The sequence below is a fragment of the Dermacentor albipictus genome, chromosome 7, assembly GCF_038994185.2.
Source record: "Dermacentor albipictus isolate Rhodes 1998 colony chromosome 7, USDA_Dalb.pri_finalv2, whole genome shotgun sequence".
Lineage (NCBI taxonomy): Eukaryota > Metazoa > Arthropoda > Arachnida > Ixodida > Ixodidae > Dermacentor > Dermacentor albipictus.
Genome location: NC_091827.1, coordinates 140,475,129 through 140,501,690, shown reverse-complemented (window position 1 = coordinate 140,501,690; position 26,562 = coordinate 140,475,129). Strand labels below are relative to the sequence as shown.

The 26,562-nt window shown below is 47.6% G+C and overlaps 1 protein-coding gene across 1 annotated transcript in view; it reads left to right on the top strand.

Moving 5' to 3' along the window:
• LOC139047299 (uncharacterized) overlaps positions 1–26,562 on the top strand; it is a 1,527,628-nt gene that overhangs the window by 421,724 nt on the left and 1,079,342 nt on the right. The window contains exons 9-10 of the mRNA XM_070521114.1: positions 6,746–6,772; positions 20,512–20,699. Of these exons, the coding sequence (XP_070377215.1) occupies positions 6,746–6,772; positions 20,512–20,699 (215 nt within the window). The remainder of the gene's footprint in view (positions 1–6,745; positions 6,773–20,511; positions 20,700–26,562) is intronic.

The window sequence follows — 26,562 nt, the reverse complement described above, 5'->3', positions numbered from 1 at the left end:
CGGACCATTATCGTTACAGAAGGTGTGCTGTCAGGATTGGGGGCTCAATCCCATCGCTCGTGGTCCTTTGCCAAGATTGGAGTACGACATGAATTCGAAGGTAGCTGGCCCATGCCGTCGTCCAACTTATTTACGTTGAAGACGTCGATGAAGTGAAGAACTGCATCTCATCGAGAGCGAGGAATATGGGTTTATTTACAGAAATTAAATCAGTCTAACATGACTGCTTGAAAAAGAAGAGTGTCAGTCCAACATGACTGCATGAGAGAAGGGTGTCAGTCTAACATGGCTGCTCAAGAGAAGTATGTCCAGCATTCGCACAACAACAGTTTTTATACACTCGGTCCGCCGGCCATACGAGGCCGTGACTGTTCGTTTACTCATCGCCAACTTGCTGCCGCTCCGCAGAACAGTTTACGTACACAAAGGCACACACATTCCGATGCCCAAACGACGGCGTTGGAGGGGTGCCGTTCCGGGAAGTATCGGTGCCAATCGTGGGTAGCTCGTTGTCTTGCGTCACGCCGAGGCATGGGAAGCACCAAAATATGGCTTTCCCGCGGCAGCTTGTCCATGCGTATCAGATCAGGTCCGCGCTGGAAAACTCCGGAACCATTGTTCGCACACCGAACTCGTTCCGTCACAATGTCGACGGGGCTGGTGGAAGGAGGCGGTTCTCAGCACAAAGGCCGCTTCTTCGAACGCCTCCTAGCTGCAACGCTGAGGGGGAGATGCGCGTCGTGTCGCCCAGTCGTAACTGGGTGGCAATCTTGCCTTGCAGCTCGCCATTCTTAACAGTGGGGGATGTGCGTCGTGTCGCCCAGTCGTAACTGGGTGGCAATCTTGCCTTGCAGCTCTCCATTCTTAACAGCGCCTCCGTGGCCCGAAAAATCTCGTCTGTCTAGCGCTGACAACCGCTAGGCAGGAAGAGAACGGCTGGTGGTCAGGGGGGATTGATGTCTTGGCTCACAGTGACCACTTGTGTATTGATGTCACCGCCCCAAAACATCCAACAAGGACAGGCAACTGCAAAATGTACCCCACAACACGGCTCGGCGCCGAGATGACGCGCATTGGCTCTCACTTTAGACTCGCTAGGCTTCAAAAAAAAACAACATAAGTGCAGAAACAAAAAAATGCTGCATTTCGCTATGCCAATTTCTGAAGCAAATTCCTGCTGACAAATTCAGCAATCATGGAGGGAATTCTGCTAAATGAGAGGGTATCGTCTTCGCCTAATAAAGTTAACACTAGTAACCATAAAATTTAGGCGGGACCCTCAAACGCAGAATTCAAATTAGCCTGCTCAAACCATCCGCATTGCTATGCAACTTTCCCTTCTTATATCTAACGGAGAAGTTGTACTCTTGGAGAGTGAGGCTCCATCGGAGCAAGCGGCCGTTTTTGTGTGACATTTGATTGAGCCACTTCAGAGGACAGTGGTCGGTCTCGAAGATGAAATTCGCTCCGTACAAGTAACACAACAACTTCTTGGCGGCCCAAACCAAACAAGCGCATTCCTTCTCTGAAGCGCTGTAGGCTTCCTCCCTTACATTTAGTTTACGGCTGGCATAGAGGATAGGATGCTCCTCGTTATCGTCGCCGACCTGACTATGTACCACGCCCATACCTCTGTCGCTTGCGTCGCATTGAACTATGAATTCCTTTATGTAGTCTGGCGCGCGAAGCACAGGACGAGAAACCAATAGCGTTTTCAAACTTTGGAAAGCGTTCTCTTTGTGCTTATCCCAGTGTACGTTACTCGGTGCTCCCTTTCGGAGGGCGTCTGTTAATGGACTTGCCAATTGCGAGTAATTCGGAATGTACCATTGATAGTACCCCACAAGTCCCAAAATTGAACGAAGGTCCGTTTTCGTGCGCGGCTGAGAAAATTCTCCAATCGTAGCTATTTTCAGCTCAGCCGGCCGTCTGATGTCCTGACCGACAACATGGCCCAGATAAGTAACCTGCGAACAACCAAACCTACACTTTTCCGCTTTCATCGTTAAGCCGGCTTTAAACGTACGAAGCCTCGCATTCTTGTCGTAATAGACTTTGGCGTTCTTTTGAGCTATTGCCATGTTCTTTCCGACTAGTTCTTGGGTTGCGCTTAGCCGTTCCAGTAAATTTAGCACGTATTCAACCACTGTTGGACTCTCCCCTCTTTCCTCCCACATCTCTCTTAACATTCTCAGTGGAGAACGGAGTGTCCTCCCATACACTAGTTCTGCTGGTGAGAACCCTGTCGCTTCATGTGGAACCGTTCGCAAAGCAAACAAAGTTGCCGGCAGACAGTTCTCCCAGTCCTCCTTGTGCTCGTAAGAGAGCGCACGCAAAACTCGCTTAAGCACCGAATGCCACCTCTCTACACTGTTTGACTGAGGGTGATAGACAGAACTGTGTATTAACTTTACCCCGCACTTTTGCAAGAATGTGGAAGTCAATGCGCTCGTGAATACTGACCCTGGATCTGCCTGAATTTCTTCTGGAAACCCAACTCGTGCAAACACTGTCAAATGCGCGTCTACTACTTCGGTGGAGCTGAGCTCTTTCAAAGGGATTGCTTCTGGAAACTTGGTAGCCGGACACAGCATGGTAAACAAGTACCTGTAGCCTGATTTTGTTTTTGGAAGAGGCCCTACCGTGTCTATTACAAGTCGTCTGAAAGGCTCTGTTATTAAGGGCACTACCTTCAGTGGAGCTTTCCATGTCTCTCCTGGTTTACCAGAACGCTGGCAGGCGTTGCATGATCTTACAACGTTTTCTACATCTTTGAAACAGCCAGGCCAGTAGTATTCCATGAGCAATCTTTCCTTTGATTTATTTATGCCTAGGTGGCCGGACCACCCATTTCCATGACAAAGACTCAAAAGGTCCTCCCTATACCTACTAGGTATGACTAACTGATCTAAAATCCTACCCTTTCGATCTCTGTAATGCCGATACAACAATCCTCCTCTCTCATGTATCGTTACGTTGCGCCTATCAATGCCTTCTTTAGCTGTGTCATGTAATTTAGCTAAGCTCTCATCATTCTTTTGCTAAGCTGCCAGTGACTCTCTATCCACGCGTAAGAGTTGATCAAAGTTCTTTGAGACCGATGATAATAACGACCCTGTCTCGCTTGTGAGCGCGTCTACTTGCTCTTCCTGCAGGCTAGAACTCTGACACTCTAGTGCTACGCTTTCATTGAGCTGGTCAGCTGGCAGGCTCTCCTCAACTGTTCTTTTGTCCCTCGGGCCTAGCTCGGATTCGGGTATTGAAGTTGTCCCCTTTTCTGCTTCCGCTGGAGGAGCTTGAGCATTTTCAGCCGAAAGCGCCGCGATCTTACGAGCTTGGCCTCGGGTCAATGCCTGTACTATGCCTTCTCCCAGTTTGAGCCCTCTGTCATGCAGTAACTGATTCGAACGATTCGAAAAGATGTAGGGATACTGCAGTGACAAAAATTTGGAAACTGCAGCCTCAGTTTCTACCTCCCCGAATGGTCCACTGATTTTGACTTTGGCAATGGGCAGACAGACGCTGTGTTCTTCTACAACCTGTTTTATCCATGCTACTTCTCCGGTGAAGTCATCTACCGTCACGTAAGACGGATGGACAATGTCCAGCGTTGCGGCACTGTCTCTTAGCACTCGGCATGGTTTTCCATTAACTTGCAGGTCGTGGAGATATGGACTTAAAAGTTCCATATTCTCATCTTTTTCCTACACGTAGGAAAAACTACGCTAGACTTCTCGCAGTTTACAGCTATATGTCCCAGTTTGTGGCATTTGTAACAGCGAATTGGTCTATCAGATTCGAATTTTCTTTTCTGTTCTTTTTGTGCGGTTTCTCCATTAAGTTTCTCCTCGCTCTTTTCTGCGGGCTTTTCCGCCATGTCTACAGGCTCTGATCGTCTAGTTTGCGCACCCTTTTTGAACGGAAATGGTTTCCGCGGTCCATTTCGACCGTCCCAGTTTCACTCCTCGGCGTTAAACTTTCTGCGGGTTGCGTACTCTTCGGCTGATTCAGCCGCCCTTTCCACAGTGTTTACATTACCTCTGTCTTGTACCCACAGTTTCACAGCTTGGAGGGTGGTTTTGTAAAACTGCTCTAGACACATGCATTCAATGACCATGTCTCTGCTGTCGTACGCTTCCGCGCTTTTAAGCCACTCGACTATATATATATGCAAACTCCGGATAGCCCTCACTATCTTTCTTGCCTGTGCTCCTAAACCTTTGCCGAAAAGCTTCGGCTGAAAGGCGGTATTTCTTTAGGAGACTAGCCTTAACTTTTGCATAATCATATGCATCCTGCACACTCATTCTGGCGATTACTTCCGCCGCCTCACACGGCAACATAGACAGCAACCGCTGTGGCCATGAACTCGGACCGAAGTTCATCTTCTCGCAAGTCCTTTCAAAATAGCTAAGGAACAAGCCTATGTCGGTCCCGACCTCAAATGGCTTTAATAGTGTCACGTGGTCGTGACGTCAAAGAACACAGTAGCAATACTGTGAAAGGCAAAAACTAGCTTTTATTGGGCGAACCTGTGCCCACAAAACACGCTACACTTAAAGCACAACGAGAGCGGCGAACACAGTCGGCGATCGTCGTAAATCTGATCAGCGGGTCAAGCGCGTCTGCTTTTATACAGCAGTCGTCGAATGTTCCAGACTAGTCGTCGGGATCCACATGCCTTCTACAAAGTTCTACATCATTCGCGTCAAGCGATGATATCAGATAACACAAGGTTCGGGGACAACAGACAACGGATAGAAGCATCGACAACTTTCCAGAAACTTCGGATAAATGCAGGCGCGTCCCGCGCTGTGTGATAACATTTGCTAAGCGGCAGAACGTGTCGCCCGATAAAGATAAGTACACGTGTCAATAGCCTGTCCATGCGGTACGATTCTGCCTCACTTGATCGTCCCAGAGCGCCTTCACTTCCTTGAGACAACTCCAAACGTTTGCTTTCAAGTTCCAGTTGCATTTTTCTTAACTCGCGATCTTTATCCCGTTCCTCTCTCTCTCTCTCGTTTTTCTCTGTCCCGTTCTTCTCTTTCCCTTTCCCCTTTCTCTCTCTTTTTGAGAAGTTCCATTCCCATTTCAAAATCTTCCTCACTGGCCTGATTGGAAATTAGCTCCAATAATTCCGATTTGAGCATTTTCTTGCGTACATCTAGGCCCAGTTCCTCACCAACAATCAACAACTCGTCTCTCACCAGTGTCCTTAACTCCATGACTGCTGCTTTACTGCCTTGATTCTGCTCTCTAAATCTAGCTAGGAAAACACAGCCTAGCTAACACACAACAATCTAGCTTCCCTACTGTTCTAAACAGAACAACCCCAAAATGAAGTCTAGAGTGTCAAAGCAAAAACCGAGCACTCACCGCAGACACAGCACCATGTCGCAAAGTCCATCTCACCGCTGTCAGCCAGTTGTCAGGATTGGGGGCTTAATCCCATCGCTCGTGGTCCTTTGCCAAGACTCATGTACGAATTCATGTACGACATGAATTCGAAGGTAGCTGGCCCATGCCGTCGTCCAACTTATTTACGCTGAGGACGTAGATGAAGTGAAGAACTGCTTCTCATCGAGAACGAGGAATATGGGTTTATTTACAGAAATTAAATCAGTCTAACATGACTGCTTGAAAAAGAAGAGTGTCAGTCCAACATGACTGCATGAGAGAAGTGTGTCAGTCTAACATGACTGCTCAAGAGAAGTGTCTCAGCATTCGCACAACCACAGTTTTTATACACTCGATCCGCCGGTCCTACGACGCGGCGACTGTTCGTTTACTCATCACCAACTCGCCGCTGCTCTGCAGGTCAGTTTACAGACACAAAGGCAACCGCGCTCTGATGCCCGACGACGGCGTTGGCGGGGTGCCGTTCCGGGAAGTATCGGTGCCAATCGTGGGTAGCTCGTTGACTTGCGTCACGCCGAGGCATGGGAAGCACCAAAATACGGCTTTCCCGCGGCAGCTTGTCCATGCGTATCAGATCAGGTCCGCGTTGGAGAACTCCGGAACCATTGTTCGCACACCGAACTCGTTCCGTCACAATGTCGATGGGGCTGGTGGAAGGAGGCGGTTTTCAGCACAAAGGCCGCTTCTTCGAACGCCTCCTAGCTGCAGCGACGGTGAGGGGGAGATGCGCGTCGTGTCGCCCAGTCGTAACTGGGTGGCAATCTTGCCTTGCAGCTCGCCATTCTTAACAGTGGGGGATGCGCGTCGTGTCGCCCAGTCATAACTGGGTGGCAATCTTGCCTTGCAGCTCGCCATTCTTAACAGTGCCAAGAGGAGGGAAGCGCAGACGAGAGTGGTAAAAGGTTAGGCGGGGGGATGAAATCAGGAAATTGGTGGGCGCTAGTTGGAATTGGTTGGCGCCGTACAGCGGCAATCAGCAATGCGACTTCAACTCGAGTCATTTCACATGATAGGAAAGGAAAAGCATGCATCGTCGCATCAGTTTCTTTGAATTCATTATGAAATGTATTTTCATTTATAAATAACGCAAAATAATAAAATTGGGGGCATTGGAAGCTCTTCTGGGATATGCATGTGCACGTCGTACTCATTTGAGAAAAACTATATCCCATGGGCCATCTAGAACATATCGCATAAAAGTAGATAAGAAATAGTGCAGCAGCTCTAAATACTATAGCGAAAACAAAATCATCGTGTTCGAGCACTGTTTTCCAACTGTCATGGTGAAAATGGGTCTGCTGTTCTGCTTCTTTTTTTTTGACAGATGAAGACCGGGCAAAGGTAAACATAGGTGAGTACTTGGAAGGAACCATCCGGCTATTTTGCGCATCCTTAACAATTCCATATCACAGCTCGCGCAAGAGTTCTGGGCGTCGCCCTGCATGCAGTTTTACGTGTTATGCTTTTTTTACACTTCACGTGTGCATTGAATCCCAATCATATAAACAAAGGCAAAACTCACAAACAGCCGTCGTGGTTGCATAGTGGCTATGGTGTTGGGTTGCTAATCACGAGATAGCGGGATGGAGTCCTGGCCCAGGTGACCGCATTTCGATGGTGCCGAAATGCGATAACACCTGGGCAATTAGAGTTAGGTGCGCGTTAAAAAACCCTATGTGGTCCAAATTTTCGTAGTCCCCCACTACTGTCTGCCTCATAATCAGATTCTGGCTCTGGAACGTAAAACCCCATCATTTCCTTATTTTTGAAAACTCACGAAACGCAGTTCTCACGATGAATGCAAGACAACGTAAAACTCTCGGCACTAGCGTGCAAAGAATGAACAAAAATATATTTATGTGTAGAAGGAATGATATGAACGACGAAGTTCACCAGATTTAATAGACCCATACAAATAAGCAAACCAAAGAAACAAAAAACATCTCGAAGATAAGCGGAAAAATGTCCGGAAATAAAAAAAACTTGCGTTTCATAACACATGATTCAAATTTCACAAATACATCAGGTAAGAACGGCACTGCGTGAGAAATCAATAGTCATTTAGGTAAGACTAAATAAAGTTATTTGATGTTTGGTCACACAGCAGAATAAAAAGGTGATATATTTCTGAGTCGACCTATGAACAGAAAGAAGCCGAGTTACTTTTCGGCTGACTAAGTGAAATGATTTACGAATTAAGTAAGTGGAAATAAAAAAACTCAATTATTCTACCAGCGTTGTTGCATGGTTTACCAAGTGATTTTTTACTGATAGTTTGCAATTTGGTATTGTTTCAGAAATACCTCTCTTCTGGTGTGTATAAGCATTCTTACACTCAAGAGGATCAGATAGACTGCCTTAAAAGCACGCTGCTTTATTTCGTGTGTTGTTTCATGGTTTTACTTTTGCTCAGGTTTGTGCTTGTACAGACGGGCATAATGATTGGGCTATTTGAACGTAGTTACACTGGAAGCTTGGCGCGGAAAGGACGATCTACAAAAGACTAGACTGGACACGCACCTGACAACGACTAGATCTGACAAAAGAAATTAAGGAACAATCCGAGACTGTACGGGCAGGTGATCTATGCGTCAGCAGGCGGTCTGTGGCATTATCATCTACAGAGCTTGAAGTCATGGCATGACGGCATATGGCGTTTTTGGACAAGCTTTTATATCTTTCTTTCCCTTAGCAGAATCAGTTGCGTATATATGCTCCTCTTCCGCGATAAACGCTGTGTTGAAAGTTGGCGCTTGTCCTGTCTACTCTTCGTGGATCATCCTTTGCGCGCGATGTTTTCAGTGCAACTATATTTTAAGAACCAGCCCAAGACTATACCCTTCTTATTTAGACCCACAGCTTGAGCTTATGAAAATGTTTGCTTTATATTTTGGCGCACACTTTTGCTAGAGGATGGTTTAAGGAAATACAGCAATTTGGCATAATCTTCAAGGAATTTTACTTGCACATATATTAAGAAGAATTTAATAAAATTACTTAATGTTCGCGCCCTAAATATAAATGCGACTTCAAATAAGGAGATACAATTAGTCAAGCATTTCCAATCAAGAAGGATGTAAATGTGTTGTTTTTGTTCTTTCGTACTTGTTTTTTAAGCGTGGTTTTAAGCAGTCCGCCGAGGCTCTCCTCCGTTACTACAACGAGTGCTGCGAGAAAAGAGAACTTCCTGCCGCACTCGTAGGTCACAATGATCCCCAAGCCCATAAAAAAAAAATCTCAGCTTCGAGAAACTGCGCCCGATCTCCCTCACCTCTTGCGCCGGAAATCTTTTCGAACGCATAGTGCATGACGGCATTTCCCAGTACCTGGAAGACAACGTTCACCTACCAGACGCCACGTTCGGCTTCAGGCAGCACCTTTCAACGTAGGAGGTACTCTTACACATAAAAGAATGACTGCTAGATCACCTAAACAATCGAAGCAAATATTCCATAGTGGCAGTAGAGGTGAAGGGAGCCTTTGATAACGTTAGTCACGACGCGATCCTCAGCAACCTCGAAGGCACGCGCTGTGCGATTAGGACCTACGCATACGTCAGAAAGTTTCTGACGGACCGCACGGCAACAGTCAGGATCTGCAAAGTCCGCAGTGAAAGCTTCCTACTGCTAAACAGAGGCACCCTGTAATGGTCGGGGATTTCACCGCTACTCTTTAATGCAGCTATAATGAAGCTACCAACACTCCTCAGGACTATACCGGGTCTGCGACACGCGATGTGTGCTGGTCCCATCACGCTCTGGACCAGAGCTACGAACACTGGAAGGCAAGAAAGTAGCTTACAAGAAGCTGTAGACACCGTCGAAATCTATCTCCGAAACTGCTGCCTCTATTGCGCCCCTGAAAAGTCTGAGTACCTCGTCCTGAAAGCAAGAACGAGAGGCCGGCCACCCAACTACGAAGAGATCAACCCCAGCGTCACCCTCCACGGGACAACAATCCCGAAAGTCGACACTATACGAATACTTGGACTGCATATAAACAAGAATGGATCGGGAGCTACCAGCCTACCGAGACTACAACGCATCTTATCGCAACTCACACGCCTTGTAAAGAGGATCTCGAGCCAAAAAAGCGGGCTGAAGGAGCAAGACACGCTAAGAATAATACAAGCACTGCTCACGAGCCGCATCACATACAGCACGCCGTACCTGGCTTTGAATAATGCCGAAATAGAAAAGCTCAAGATTATGATAAAGAAGGGAATCAAAGTTGCCCTCGGACTCCTCGCCATGGCTTCCACTTCACGCCTCCTTAAGATGGGCGTCCACAACACGTCGCAAGAGCTCACCGAAATGCACAAGAACAGCCAACTGGAACGACTCATGCTCACGCCAACAGGGAGATACTCTGACACCCCCGAATACTCGGACACCTGAACTACAGCGAGATGTACGTCGCAGAAAGAGCGAATACCGCCGGACGTTCGAGAGTGCATTCGCATCGCATGTGTCCCACGCAACATGCATCCCATATACCGCAAAAGTAGAAGACAGGCTACAGTCAACGGCATAAAACGAAGTTTTAAGCACGGCCCAAATGCCTGCTACACCTTCACGGCAAAGTATGCCCATCGAAACGTGTACGCTCTAAGCGTAGTAGACTCCCGAGGCTGCAAGTTAGCTTCAGCAAACGTAAACCGGAATAGGCTGAAGAAGCGGCAATCGCTCTCGCCACCACCACATCCACTGACGCAACGGGTATAGTCACCGACTCTCAGGCAGGCTGTAGAAACTTCTCGAGGGGCGGCATCTTTGCCGATGCACTCAAGATACTAAAAAGACGAAGCACTTCGCTCCCGTACACCTGCGTAATGTGGGTACCTGGACATGAGGGACTAGAGGGGAACGATGCGGCCCACGCCACTGCCCGCCAGCATGTCAGCCGGGCCCCCCTCTCTCCACGTGCTCTCCGAACCGCTACAGAAGAGCCGGAGGCCGTACCCACCAACTATTTGGCCATATTGCAACACTACAGGCTCGAGCGTCGAGTGTACCCTCCAGGGCACCCTAAACTCGGCAGAGAAATCATAATCCTTAGGCGCCTTCAAAGGAACACGTACCGTCACGGAACGATAATGCATTGCCTCTACCCGACGCTGCACGGCTATCTATTCCCACTCTACAACGTGCCTGATACTCTGGCACATGTGCTCCTGGAATGTCCGTGGCAGGAAGGCCAAGAAATTCAACCAGAAACGCGCGCAAAACGAGCACAAGGAGCAAAGCACCTGTTAAAAACGTGGGGTGGCAAGCTCGCCCTCGGGGACCTGGAAGACCATTGACAACACAGCACCGGGGCCAAGAGGGCAGTAGTAGCGAGAGGGTTTCTGGACAAAGGAGCTTTCCTACCTTAGTGTGATACCGGCCCTTGCTCGGGACACTGTTTTGTAGAATAAACATTTCTTTCTCTCTTGTGTTTAAACAGTGACCTCATAACAACAGTGCCTTCACACTACTTTGTATACCTTGTAAGTGTCAGGCTCTAACCTGTGGTTATAAAATGATCATTGCCGAAAAGAAGCTCGGACATAAGCTGTACTTTACTGTTTTTTTAGGTTTAAGTAATGCGGAGTGTCATTAGTACGAATTACAACGCGTTCTGCGATCTCTGTGCTTTTATGATAGCTCATAAGAGGTTTCTTGCTTTCGCGCAAAGGTTTACTGGATTATGAGCGTCTACCATTGCGTATATAACAGAGGCAAAAAAAGGAACATGGTGGCATGCACGAGACCTTCCATATATGTCACCGTGTTCTTTCTCACTCTTGGTTTTACGCACAACGCTACACGTTCATAATGCAAAACCAACCAGGCCAAGTGGAAGACCCCCAGTGTACTTCATCACAATCAAACGATGTTATTCGTGAACAAACTCGCTGATAAGATGTCATGTTTTAAAGGGGCCCTGAACCACATTACTTTCCAGTCTCAAGAACGCCTATGAACGGGTATGGTAACGACCACACATATGGAGACGGAGCAGTGGGGCAGGTTGTTGGAGCCATGCTGACTATATCAACAAAAACAATTTGGCGTGAAGAACGTGCGGCTGATTCAGGCAGCCAGCTTCCGTATGCAATATGGCCACCCTTTGTACATAACCTGTAAATACACCTACGCTTCTCTAATTTTATCCGGTGGCATTTAGGAGGTACTGGGTAGCCTCAAAATACCGCGGAGTTAAAAAGTGGTTGTAACCTTAGCATCAACATCCAGAGGGCCGAGGTGGGGGCCTGCACCAGCGGTGACAGCTCCAACCTTGTCCTGACGTATCCGAATGATCCAGAAAGTTCTGTGGCATAGATGGCATCGACGTGGCAGATTTGTTTTCAATGTATGGGCGTTAAGCACCCACAACAGATGAAATTAAATTGTAATGTTCGCGAACGTGGTGTTCTACTTCCATGCACGGCGAGAGTGTGGTTTGAAAACCACGGAGATGAGCTTGCGAGCGGAAGACGTGGAAAAAGAAGTTGATTCGCTTGTTGGCCGTCCATTCAGAAGCGATAACACCGCTAAACAAGATAAAGCGACTCATTTGCAGAGAAAACAGAGAGAGAGGGAGAAGAGGGCTCTTTATTATAAAGAGGTCTTTTGGCGTTACGTACACAACCCCTGGCACGTTACTCTGTATAAAATAGGGGAACGGCATTAAAAGATATCAGAGAAGAGTGGAAATAAATAAAAACAATAAATGCAAATATGAAATGCACAAGTGAGTCTGATAGTAAGTCGTGTGCTAACGTCCACGGAATCAATTGTACTTACATTACGGACGTGCATGCATTGTGCCGCAAGGCTGACAGTGGCATGAGCGAGTTGGTCGAGGTAAGGCAAGTTTGAAGGTCATTGCTGACGATTCTTTCATCTTGCCTGATTGTAAGAAATAGTCCACAGTAATATTGCTGCATTATCTTCATCGTGTCAAAATCTTCCATTGAGGCTTCCAACGAACCACAACGTATTGGATGTTCACCGCGGGGTGTCCCTTTGACGGCGTTAATAGATACTAGAGCCCAGGTGCCCATAATAAGTTGAAGCCTTCATCATCGACTGTGGAAAGTCCTCACACCTGCTACTACACGAGCCGTACGCGTGGCCGATGGCAGCACTGTTGACGTCACTGGAATGTGTACTTCCCGTATAAGTATCGCCTACTGTCACGTTCCTGTTCTTTTTACCATGCTGACCAATTGTCCCCTTGACATAATCCTCACACTCGACTTTTTTACCTCGCATTCAGCTTCCATCATAGCGCTCGTCCTGTGTTCCTGCTTGTCCCTGTGTTATTTATTGCGCTACGTTTCCGAGTCTGTTTGATCGACAGTTATGCGGTAGCCTTTGTCTCGAACTTCCTCTACTCGCCCGTATTCGTGCCGAACTGCCAATCAACTTTAGTACGATCGCTTTTGTCCGCCTGCGGCTGAAAGCCTTGTCTTTCATCGATTTGTAGTCATCATTTCCTGTGCCCGATGGTTATTACGTCGCCACACCTGTTCCTGATGCCCTTTTGTTGCGCAATATCACGGTGCCCCACTCCGTCGTCACCGTCGCCGATAACCGGACATGCCTCCCCGTTCTCAATTGTGGCCTGAAAAAGGAAGTTCTACCCCAGTGCATATCAGTTTCAACGCTGCTTGTTTTCGGAGATGACCACGTCACCACGTTTTCCGTAGACGTCTGCTGAGATTCTTTACCATGTCCATAGCATGCTATTTTCTCTGACGCAACATTTCGTCCCATGATTACTGCGGACCTATTGCCTGAACAAGCAGCAGCTCTGTGTCGCCTTTTGGTTTCCTACCACGATATGTTCGACCTAAGCAATCGCCAGTTGAGTTACACTTCACTTGTTAAGCATCATTTAAATGCTGGTGATGCCAGTCCTGTTCATCGCCGGCCACATCGAGTTTCTGCTTCAGAGCGTAAGGTTATTCAATATGAAAAGAACAATTTGCTTGCCAAAAGCATTGTTGAACCTTCGTCGAGCACTTGGGCGTCGCCCGTCGTGCTTGTTAAAGTCAATGATGGCACATGGCGTTTCTACGTAGATTATCGTCGTCTAAACAAAATTATCAAGAAAGACGTCTACCCCTTGCCTCGTATTGACAACCCTCTTGATTGTCTCCACGGTGCCAACTACTTTTCATCAATAAACCTGTGGTCTGGTTACTGGCAGATTTCTGTAAATGAAAAGGACCAAGACCGCGTTGGTCATTCCTGATGGTCTATATCAGTTCAAAGTTTTACCATTCGGTCTATGCAACGCCAAAGCAACGTTCGAATGTATGAAGGTCTCTTTTGGTCAAGGGTTCAAATGGTCAACATGCGTCTGCTACCTAGACGACGTTCTCGTATTTAGCCAGCATTTGAGAAACACCTTGAGCGCTTATCAGCTGTTCTTCATATCTGCCGCGAGGCTGCGCTACAACCAAATTCTTCGAAGTGTCACTTCGGCCGTCGGCAGATCACAGTGCTGGGCCACCTAGTCGATGCTTCCGCTAATCAATCAGACCCGGCGAAAAATCGTGCCGTCACGTCTTTTCCTGTACCTCAGTCTGTCAAAGACGTCCAAAGTTTTGTAGGACTTTGCTCCTATTTCCGACGGTTCTTTAAAGACTTCGCAGCAATTACCCGACTTCTTACTGATCTTCTGAAGAAGGATGTGCCATTTACGTGGGGCCCCGCTCAAGCTGCCGCATTTGCCCACCTCACAAACATTCTTACCACGCCACCTATACTGGCCCACTTTGACCCCTCTTCTCTTACAGAGGCGCGTATCGATGCCAATGGTCACGGTATCGGAGCCGTCTAAGCCCAGTGCCAACAGGGTCAAGATCGTGTTATCGCGTAAGCTAGCCGCCTGCTCACAGCAATGGAGCGCAACTATTCGATTACAAGTCGTGAATGCCTGGCTCTCTTCTGGGCGGTTTCCAATTTCCGCCCGTACTTGTATGGCACGCACTTCTCCGTAATCATCGACCAGCACACACTATGCTGGCTTTCCTCACTCAAGGAACCTACCAGCCGGCTTGATCACTGGGCTCTACGGCTGCAAGAATATTCCTATGCATTAGTGTACAAGTCGGGCCGATTACATCAAGACGCAGATTGTTTATCACGCTAGCCAGTGGACGAATCACCCGTTGATCCTGACCACAATACTGATGCTAGCATTTTCTCCGTTCCTCAGCTGCTGCACGTTGCCGACGTGAGACGCACTTGACGGCATCACCGGGGCAGCCCATGCACGCAAAATTGCCCGGGCTCACCTCGTGATCTGTCAAGAGAAGCTACGGTGGTTGTACAATCACCAACACAGAGACGCCCACTTTTTGCCTGGATCTCTGGTATACGTGTGGTCCCCGACTCGTCTCATTTGCCTGTCCGAAAAACTCCTGTCCGGTACACAGGCCCATATCGAATGCTGCGTGCCGTGACTCCAATTATGTATGAAATCACCCCAGTCAGTACCAGTGTCTCATCTGCCCCGAATTTCATTGACGCTGTGCATGTCGTACGCCTCAAGCAATGTTACTCTTCTGTTATCACCAATATTTAGACGCCCCGAGATGGTTACATCCCGGGGCGTCCAATGTGGTTACATCCCGGGGCGTTAATGATACATGCATGGTGTGTGTGCAGACGGGCGCCGCGGCGAAGACAACAAACGCTGTGTCGCTCTAGCTGTCGATTGAACTGGCGAGCCCTGCAGTTATCCTTTGTAAATATAGTTTGTAAATAGTGTCCAGTCTTAATCCTTCGTTCACGTAACAATATCAAGGAGAGTGAACGCTTCCCGCACGCAGAGAGCTGCCTATATTGCAGCATCGTTCGCCCGCTTGCCGAGTACGGCTGCGACTTGCTCAGATGAGGAGAGTAAAATGCAGCGACCATCGACTTCAGAAGAGCTGACGCAATTGTTCAGCGCAAAATTACACCATTGTTACATGGTAGCGTTTCTTGCCGCCTCAGTGATCCCGAGAGCTTGCCGTGGTACCATTTTCTTAAGAAATGGTCTGCGAAGAAGCCCAAAATTGGGGAGTTCGTTCTACCGGCACGTTTGGCACTCTACGACGCTGATGCACCTCATTCTTCGTCTAGCCAACAGTATCCTCCAGGCTATCAAAACCAGGCCGTGTGGCGAACTGCAGATGATCAGTTAATCTACTTTGCCTGCTTTCGTATTGATCATACTGCCCGCGATTGCCAGAACTGTATCGCCTCCTCACTTCGATGATCTACCTATGGTTACCATTTCCGAAGGAGCCCACGCCATTTCCAGCCTCGGTTTGATCAGCAGCCGCCTAAAACCGACGCTACTGCTATACGGAGCTCACCAGCTCGTCACCCGCCGTCCCCATTGAGCCACTAACGTTCTTCCCCAGCGGCCTAACTCCTGCAGCTTCCAGAGGTGATTCTGCACTGACGACTCGAGCTAAATATCCTCAGATGACTTTACGACCACACACAACTTTATTAACGTGACAGTCGATGGCCTAAATATTCCGGCGCTTATCGACACTGGCAGGCACCCATCTGTGATGAGTACCCCCATGCGCAGCCGTCTGAACAAAGTGCTCACACCTGTCGAATCACGAACTCTCCGCGTCGCCATTGGAGGAACTCCAACTGTGTTGGGAATGTGCACTGCTGGCGGCAGCATCGCTGAGCGCCTTGCCACTGCTTTGTTTGGCGTTTTGGAAAAGTGGCGCAACGACATTATACCAGAATAAGACTTCCTATCGCCTCATTCCGCCCTCTTACCCTGCGTCTGGTGTAAGTTAACTTCAACTGCCCCAGAGCTGTGACATTTCCTCAATACACACAGCCACGCATATGTTCTCTGGATAATATCAGCCTGCCACCTGAAACCACGAAGTACGTTACTGTGACCTTATTTTCTTCTTTCCCTGACGGCATCTATGTTGTGTGTCCGAGTGCTTACGAAATGCTTGATAGCAACTTCACCGTTCGGAACACCCTACCCACTGTTGCAGACAGCCGGACCAAACTCCCACTTATAAACATTAACTATCTAATGCATGTTATTTCGAAAAGCACGTTGCTGTCTGACATCTCGCCTCTGCATGTTAGCGAGCTGTGCGTATTAGATGGGGAAGTTTCACCCCCATCTGTAGGCAAATTCGATCAGACTAATCCCGCGCCAGACAAACTAAAAAAATCATCGCGGCCGACGTTCATCTTAAGCAAGCTGCTGAGATCCACTGCGTCTGAGCAGCTTATCGCGACATGTTGTGTTTTAATGGTTGTCCTATAGGTGAAAGTCAGTAGTCACTCACCGTACACCTACCGGTGATGCCAATTCCTTGCGCCGACATCCGTTCTACGTTTCACATGTTGAACGCCAAGTTATCTAGCACGAAGTCATTAAAATGCTGTCTAAAGGCGTCATCGAACATTTTTCAAGTACGTGGGCATCCCCAGTGGTGCTCCTCAAGAAGGGTGACAACAGGCCCTTTTGCATCGATTACCGACATTACAGAAAGATCATGCACAAAAGCGTCTACCCGCTATCACGTATTGATGACGCATTGGCCTGTCCGCAGAGAGTCAAATACGTCTCGTTGATAGACATCGCTCTGGGCACTGGCAAATCTCTGCAGATTATATAGACCTTGAAATACCCACTCTCGTAACACCGGACGGCCTTTACCAATTCGTGGTTATGTCGGTTGGCCATTGTAATGCCCCGGCAACCAGCGAGCGAATCATGGGCTCAAGTAGCGCACTTGTTCCTGCTATCTAGAGGACGTGATAGTTCTTTCGCTCACATTTCCGAATCAGCTTACCCGTGTGTCTGTCAATCTTCCTGTCATCCGATTTCCCGGCCTGCCACTAAGTTTGTCCAAGTACCACATTCGACTGTCAGATAACAGCTCTTGGCCGCCTTGTCAGCACCACAGGAGTTCAATCTGAGCATGAAAGATTCGCACCATCCTAAACATTCGCGTGCCGTCATCCACAGCAAATGTCAAAAGCATTGTCGGACTAGGCTCCTATTCCGCCGCTTCATCACGAACATTGCCGACACCCCCCGCCCACACACCGACCAACTCAAGAAAGATGTTCCCGTCTCACTCGTCCTTGCTCGAGGCGAAGTCTTCGTCGCGTTCGCCCGCTTGGTGGCTCACTGCGAACCACCTGCTGCCATTTAAATTCGCACAGATGCCAGCGGCCATGGAATAGTAGCCGCTTTCGTTCGGCAACAGAACAATCGAATACGCTTGTAACCTTCTCTGCCTCACAGAGCGGCTATTTTCTATTACGGAACGCCAGGGTCTGGCATTCATTTGGGCGGCTAGCAAGTTCCACCCTCATTTATTTGGCCGCGCATTTTTTGTTACCACTGGCCACATGTGCTGCCTCTTGTCTCCGGAAGACCCGAGTGGGGGAATGGCATGGTGGGTACTGCAGCTACAAGAATACACTTTAGCTTTTCTGTACAAATATCGTGGTTTACACCAGGATGTCAACTGCTTCTTCCGTCACCCCGTGAAAGTCCAAACCATAAGGCCGCAACAGGGATGCTTAAGTCCTAGACATTTCAGAGTTTTGTGAAATTCGCTATGTACAATGCCGTGAATACTCTTTACGTCTCCTCATCGATCACGTTGACTCAGCTCATCCTAAAGCCGCTATCAGCGCATTTGTACTCTGCGACGACGTTCTGTACAAATGCTACTTTTACCCTGAAGGCTCCGAAGTTTCTCTAGTTCTACCTCGACCTCTTCATGTACAAGTTATTCAGCAACTACATGACGATCCCTCAGCCGGCCACCTCGGTGTCTCTCTGACATACGACTGTGTTCGACGCCGCGTTTACTCACCCGGCCTGTATCGCTCTGGGCACCGCTGCGTTGCTGTCTGTGCGCTCTGTCAGCGCCGCGAACGACCTGATGTATAGCCACTGGACGCCTACACCACATCAATGTCCCTTCTGAATCATTCTTTCGCGTCCGCATCGCTCTCTTAGGCCGTTTCCCTATGTCTAAAAGCAGGCATAATAGGGTCGCGGTCACGACTCACTACACGATGCCTTGCGCCATCACTCGAGCATTGACAACAAGCTGCGCCATTGACGTTGCGGATTTTCTTGTGTATGAGGTCATACTACACAGCAGGGCACCAAGGCAGCTATTCACTGATTCTCGCCCGCACCTTCTTGTTCCGCGGTCTGGAAGACCTCCGTTCCTTTTCTACCGTGCACAAAGATTCCACGCACATCACCCGCACGCCAACGGACTAGCTGAGCAACCTCAGCGGACGTTGAAGGAGATGCTATCCATGTACGTTTTTCCGGATCACAGTGACTTCGACGTCACGTTACCCTACGTAACCTTTCCATATAATTTGTACTGTCCAAAGACGACTGGTTTACCTTCGTTGTATCTGCAGTTTGGCCGCCACCAACTTTTATCCTTCTGCAATCTCATCCCACCCGAGACTAATACTCCAACTGAACATGACCGTCGCATGTTTGGCCGGGATCCAACAGCTCGCTGCATTGCGCGTACACGGCTTACTGCCTCAAAGGTAGCACATGAGGCAAGATATGACATTTGCGACCCTAACTTCCGAATTTCTGCCTTTGGTCTATAGGTCTCCTATGGACACCATGCTTCAACATCGGCCTGTCTGAAAAAGTGCGCTCGTGCTACACAGTATCTTACGATATCCTGCGCCAGCTCCGTGATGTAAACTACGAAAGGTCCATGCTGGCCTATCGCTCAACGTCTGACATTGTGCGCAGTGACATGGTTCACGTGTGTAACTCAAACCTTAGTTCACCGCGGTGCCACCCCCATAAATACGAGCGCCGAGATGGGGATTTCCCGGATGGGGCATGATATTACAGAGCAGTGGGGCATGGTGTTGAAGACATGCTTTCTGTCAACCAAGAAGTCCTCTTGGCAGGAAGAATGTGCGGCTGTTTCGGGCTGCTTTCATGTGTATGTAGCGTGGCCGCAGTTTCTACATATATCGCAAATAGGCTTACTTTTCAATAATTCTGCTCCGTGGCAATATGGTAACGAAAATGTTTTTTTCAAAATGACCGAATGCGAGTGCAAATACTTCGAGCGCGTTATTTCCTTTTTCCCATTTGCCCTCAATGTCTCCTGTTCGGAACGAGCGCCGGAGCCCTCCGACAGGCGCGCCTACGGTGTTACGGCGAACGGGCTTATCGCGGGCAGCCGCAGCCGACGCGGCATTCCCAATACGCAGCTAACGCAGGCAGCTAGGCGTGGCTAGGCGCAACTGTGAGGTCACTGCAGGGCTAGAGTGCACGCTGGCGAGCTCTAGCCTAGCCGTGCTCCATGTCGATCACTGGCTTTTTACTGCAATCCTAGTAGGCGAATCCAGATTGCGCAGCTTGTAGCACTCGGTAGGAAGCTCAATACTAAGCACGTCTAAGCGGGAGCAGCTGGGAGGGTGCGCGAACTGGCGCGGGTCCCTTACAGATGCTAGCCGCTTTTTCGCGAGGCGTCGCAGGTATAGTGTACGTGTGCTGTGGGCTTAAGTTACGCCTAGTCCGAGGGTTGTTGAGTGTTCCAGACTAATCAAACTTAGAGGGCGCGAACAAATGCGACACCCCGATAGAAGCAATGCTGCTGACGCTTCGCTCCGACGAGAGTGGGCGCGGCCCAACGTGAGACCAATGTAGTCCACTCCGGCTTCTTGTCTGGTGTCAGCTGCTGGTAAATAGCAGCTGTGTATGGGAATCTGCTATTTGAGAAGATGTCAACCCCGAAAAGGGTGAGAGTGCTTCGCTTGAATATAGAGCATTTGAGAAAACAATCAGCTCCATTAGTGAGCACCGCAGGCCGCATAAGAGTGCGAAATTTGGCAGACATGTTCGGAGCATGTGCTTTCTTCACGTAGCTCAAGATGTGGTTCAGGACCACTTTAAGCACAGGAGTATACAGTACACTTCATTGCAGACATTCACACCGTAGTAAAAATATTCCAGAAAAAACATTTTTTGACAACTATGAGGAGCTATGCAGTCGTCTGATTCCTTAATCTCCTCGTGAACAAAATCACACAGGGCACATCAAGCGGATGTTGGCAGCAATGGGGCTACCAAGCAGCCCTTACAGCTCATTGGACGCCAAATTGCCTCATGTTGCTAAAGTTTTAGCCAATGTGATGCGTAATCTCAACCTGGATATATTCTTCACTGTGGACTTCGAGCCAGGCAGTGGCCCTAGTGCACCGTTTGGAAAGAAGATCGTGGTACGAATAACCTTTATTACGTTATCATTGTTACGGTACTTCGTACACTTTCCAGGGGTTAAGTTTCTATATATTAATCTTTTTATCTAACAGTGTTTCCACCTAACTGTGTCACTGGGATATTCGTGGTCGAATGGGCAGCACATACAGCTGCTGGGCTATGGCGACCAGGCTCGATTCCAACCATAGGAACAACTTGGGACACGTGACTATGTGGCAATTTGTATACTGTGTGTCCCATGTAAGTTGTGCCAAAATTTTTAAAAAAATATGCGATTGCCGCGGAGCTAGCCAGATCTAAGGTAATGTTGTACGCCGTCGCTTTGAGCAAGTCAGGCTACTATATTCATGCATTAATACATTAGTTTAGCATTCTGAGGGAATTTCACTCAGTTTCCAGTGGCTATCTACGTATCTATATAATTTTATGCCAAACTGATTCCCCACTTAACTGCGTGCCTGTGTATTCAGCAGTCTAATTGACAGCATCGGGCTTCTGTACTGAGCTTACAAGGTGCAAACCGAGCTCAAGCAAGTGCAGTCACTGAGTATGCAATGATGTGTAGAAACGGACCCATCGCCAGACGCATTTCTGGCTAGCATTTGTGCCTTCTATCTTTCTTTCCTACGCCTTTACATACATTCAAGGAACCTCTGTCAAGCCATCATGGGTCACTGAGTAGGTACCGTTATTCGAAAAAGCATTTCGTCGGTGACTTGGAGAACTGGGTGTGCGCCTCTCGCTCGGTCTCCAACAAATCTCTTTGATGCCAACTTCGGTCACTGGGTACGTGCCGGTGGCTGTTTGCACGAGGAACGCATTTGACGCCAACTTGGGTAACTTGGTATGTGCCAGTGGGAAGGTGCTGCCTCTACAATCACAAAGAATGTCCCTTAGCCCAATAAGCGCCGCTGCTTGCAGGGTCAATAGGAAAACAAAAGAGTTGGTGCATATAAATCTGTAAGGTGAGGTGCGCACGGAAAAAAAAGTACTTTACTTGTCGAAGTCTTCCATGATGTACGGCACCTTCCCAAGAGCGAGCAAACGCGCAAAGTGTATATGCCCGGCACTTTCTATTCGTCTGAAAGCTGCGGAAACCTGTTGCCATCGCTTGTGGTGAACACTTGAACAATTATTGCGGGGCACTTTGCACACTTCTAACATTATTCGGTTTTTATGCATGGCCGACAATGGATTTGCTTGCCTTATGGCGTCACACGATCACCTCTCCAGCAGTGGAAGGACAAGGCTCCAATAGGGTCTAGTGGCTCTCAAGAAATCATCTGCTTAGACAGTGGGCCTTGTACCGCATGTGCTGTAAATTGTAGCTGGTTAAATTTTGGCTGACTTCCAAGTTTTATGCAGACCAACAAATTGCGAAGTAAAGGCCAGTACTACTTCATACTCTGAATGCATGAGCGCTGGTCATTACTAATTCGGCCAAGAAGGTTAATGCCTCCGATAGGCTCGCTGTATTCTTGAATTACTTTTGGCTTTGGTATGTTGACCCTCTTTCTCTACTTTCTCTCGTATTGGGTGTAGCGGCTGGCAGTTTTGGCCAGGCGATTGTGTCGTAGCTTGTGGCGACACAAACGCACTTATTGTCATCCCACTTAAAGTGAGCATTTCAACATCACAAATAATCAAGGAATCCTCTGTTTTGTCGGGAAATTTCTTTTGAGTTTTCTATAGGGCACCTTTTTAGTTGTTTCCCTGCCATAGTTCCGTGGTTCGAGGTCCTTGCACTATGGGTTCATGTAGCAGAGAATGAAAGGTAAAGATATTGTCCGTGAAAATGATGTGCTTTGTTGGCAATTTAAGCGCATTCATTACAATGTCCGGTCCGAGTGGGTCTTTTACATTCTTCTTATAGCCTTTTCCGCTGTAATCGTCAATGTGAAAGTGGTAACCTGGTGACCATGAGAGTATCTACAGCTTGTGGCCAAAGCGTATTAGTTTTCCTTTCATACACATTTTGCAGCTGTGCTGACCAAAACATGGGGCCCTATAACATAAAACTATTCCAATATGTTTCTATTCCAATCTCCTGACGTCAAATTTGCGTAACCACCGACGCAAGCACCGGGCGGTCACCCGCAGGATTGTCCGAACACACCAATAAAACGCTCTCCTCGTTCATAGGAGGTCACTTTTGTTTGCTTGAAAAACGAATAACATTGCCTACACTGAGCGCCTTGTCGTATCTAATTGGCTAAGAGGCGAGGAGAACGCTGAAGTGGAGAGGGATTCGATGAGGCAGAGCCAGTGCACTGAAACTGGATAACCCGATAATGAGGGTGGTGCCGGCGTGTGCGTTGGTCGGCTTTCCCTTACTTAGCTTGCGGTGGCTGGTGAAAAATCGCGGTGGCATGCAACGGAAGCTTAAGAATGACGCTAAAAGGGACACTCAGCAGAGAAGAGTTGGCAGAATGAGGTGGTAAACGTGCCGAAAGTGCTCGAAAACATTACACGGCCACGCAAAAAGTTTTATTATGCGCAAATACACCCATGCTCTCCGGCAGGTGCGAGTAGCCAGCGCCTGAGCGATCGGCGGCAGCCATCTTTTATTCCTTTCGGAACGGGGCAGCCTGCGGCTATTCAGAAGAAGATTCAGTTTTATTTGGCATATTAATGCATCTTTGATGCGTACACGTCACTTTGACATGGTGAGTTTTCGCGGTTTTGTGACGTCGCGTGACAGGCAGGTGAAGTGGGTGCAGCCCTAAAACTTTTGACCAATAGCCGGAGGCTAATGGCGCAAGGACGTCGAATTAAAAATAACTGTTTTCCTTTTTTCTGTCAAATAATGCATAATAAGTGTGTGCACATCATATCAGATGGGGAGGTATCGCGGTTTTCGCGACGTCGTGTGACAGACAGGTGAAGTGGGGGTGGTCGAAAAAAGTTTTTGACCAATCGTGGAGGGCTGATAGCAGAATTGGAATTGAAAAGTTCCGAATAGTGTTACGTTATAGCGCCCATGGTGTCATTTCGTCTTCAACACTGAGATTAATAAAGTTAAAATGAGACATGCACCCAATCGTAGTAATTGCTACAAAGGAAACTCGTACGGGTTCCGCGAAAGAAAAGCTTCGCTGTTGAATAAAAATTTGTCGGGGTCTGGGACTCAAACACGGGACCACCCCATTTCTGTGGCACCCTGTGCGCTGTCCATTGAACTCCTGCACTTAGTAGTACGCTTCAAATTATGAATCACGTGAACTCGCTTTTTTGCCTTTGAATGATAAATTTCGTCCTCATTTTTCTTCTATATCCGGAATGTGCACCTGCAACTTCGTTTGGCAGTACATCCATCTGAGCAATGTCGGCATCCGCCTCTTCTTTGTCAGTGAGTACTTCATCCGCTTTCGGCAGTGGCAGAAGTACAACTTGGAATTTCTAAGAAGAATAATCATTGAGGACCACTTTCACAGCTTCATAGAGGGTCACAAGCTTGTGACGAATCACCTGTTGGGTGAAAATTGTCATTGATCGGGTGAATACCAGCCACGGCATCAGCGGCACGCATGCAACCGCATTGCGCTATTGTTCCCATCAGGGAACATTCTTTTTAGCGCGCTGATATTTGCATCATAGCTTCGCACGAATAAAATGGCACATAGTGTTGACACGTGGACTTGTTTTTCTTTTTCGGGTGAGTGCTTGTCACCGTCCGACAATTGTTATCGCTCAGCGTGGGGCACGCCTGCATGTATCGCAAGTTTCTTGAATGCTATCGATGGTTCGGTCCGTTGCCTGTTGTCACTGAACCTTCCGTAATATGATTGCATGTAGGCACGCCACGAGTGGTGTAGAATTTTCTGGAAGTCACGCGGGCACCAGCGATTACTCCGCAACATTCCATTACTCGTGTATAAAAGCCGACGCGATTGACCTCCACATCACGACGATCGATTTCGACGATTGCCGTACTTGTTTGCCGCTTTGTGCACACCGGTTGTGGGCACAGGTTCACCCAATAAAAGGTAATTTCGTCATTGACGGTATTGCTACTGTGTTTTTTGCCGTCGGTACTACGGGACAATATCGTAGTCTATGACACTTTAGGGAGAACAGCTGCACTAGCAGTGTGCAAAATAGTTCCGGGCAATTTACCTACAAGCCTTCGTTTTCGCTCTTTTCAGAGGAGACAGACTAGCGGGAAAACTGCCATGGAGTTGTAACCCCATGAACTAAACGCGCTTTCGGGCAGTTTTTTGGTAAACGGGCTAAATTATCATATTTGTATATTTAGGAATTGTGTGTGTTGGTGCCACGTCCCAACTTTAGGCCCTGATTTTTGCCAGAAGTGAACAATGGTGCAAAATACGTTTTTATGCCACGTTGAGTGGAATCAAACCCACGCCAAAACCCTACGAAATGGCAGGATATGCCACAAAGGTGTCACAAAATCCACACATGGTGCCAGTGTTCTAGATCTCATTTTTAGTACAGCACCTGAAGCAATAGTTCACATAGAATGTTTAGATGGTTTCAGTGATCACCATTTGCTCCAAATAAGAATAAACACAACGCCAGCGGTTACGCGTAACACGAGAAAACAAATTCGTGATTACAATAGGGGCAATTATAAAACAATAACATCATAATTTGAAGGTTTCTTCTAAAACACAATGTAGCCATCATTTTACGATAGATCCGTTCAAGAAAACTGGCTCATGTTTAAAAATACACTGCGCGCATTAGTAGACAAGCATGTTCCACTCGCTAATATAACTAACGATAAGTTGCACCCTTGCTTTACTAAAGAGCTTTAGCGCATGAGGAACGAAAAAAACGGTTGTGTAATATCGCTAAGCGAGATCGCATATCAGCAGCATGGCAGAATTACAAGGCGTACCTTAAATCGTACTGCTCTGCTTTAGGCGAAACTAAAAATAAATATTTTTCTAATGATCTTTCTGAGCTGCTTAAGAACAATCTTGTCAAGTTTCGGAAAATAATGAAGCCTAACAACGAATGAGATGAATTGCCATTACAAAACAGCAGCAATATTCCTATTCCCGACAGCGAATGTTCGGAGGCCTTTAATTCATTCTTCAGCTCTCTATTCACACAGGAGAGCCCTTCAAATATACCTTTTGTTTCAGAATTATGCTACTAATACATCGAACCTATTGAAGTCACTTTTAAGGGCCTCTCTTCTCTCATAAATAACCTTAATAGGTCTTCTTCGTGTGGCATAGATGGTATAAACTGCAAGATTTTAAAGAATACGGTAGAAATATCAAGCGAAATTCTCTTTCACATATTTTCACATACAGTCACTTGCGACTGGCCACTTTCCCGCAAATTGGAAGATGGCGAACGTTATACGTGTATTTAAAAATGGCAACAGGAATTCCTGTGAGAATTATCGTCCCGCTTCATTGACGTGCATTCCCAGCAAGTTGCTTGAACACATTAACGCTTCGCAGATTTATAGAAATCTTGAGACTAACAAATTCCTTTTCCATTATCAGCATGGCTTTAGGAAGGGCCTGTCATGCGAGACACAGTATTTGAATTTGCAAGAGACCTACACACTAGTTTAATTTACAGCTTACAAATTGATTGGTTGTTCCTTGATTTTTCGAAGGTATTCGACCGTGTCGCACATTGTCGCCTAATATCAAAACTCTCCGCACTCAAATTGAATTGTCTTACCTTGTCATTGCTCCGAAATTTCCTGTCTAATGGTCAGCAGTTTAGTATTGCAAATAACTACTCTTCCTGCGTAACAGACGTTCCTTCTGGTGTACCACAGGATAGCGTCCTCGATCCCTTGCTTTTTCTAATCTTTATTAACAACCTACCTCAAAATTTGTCCTCCACCATCAAAATATTCGCCGACGACTGCAT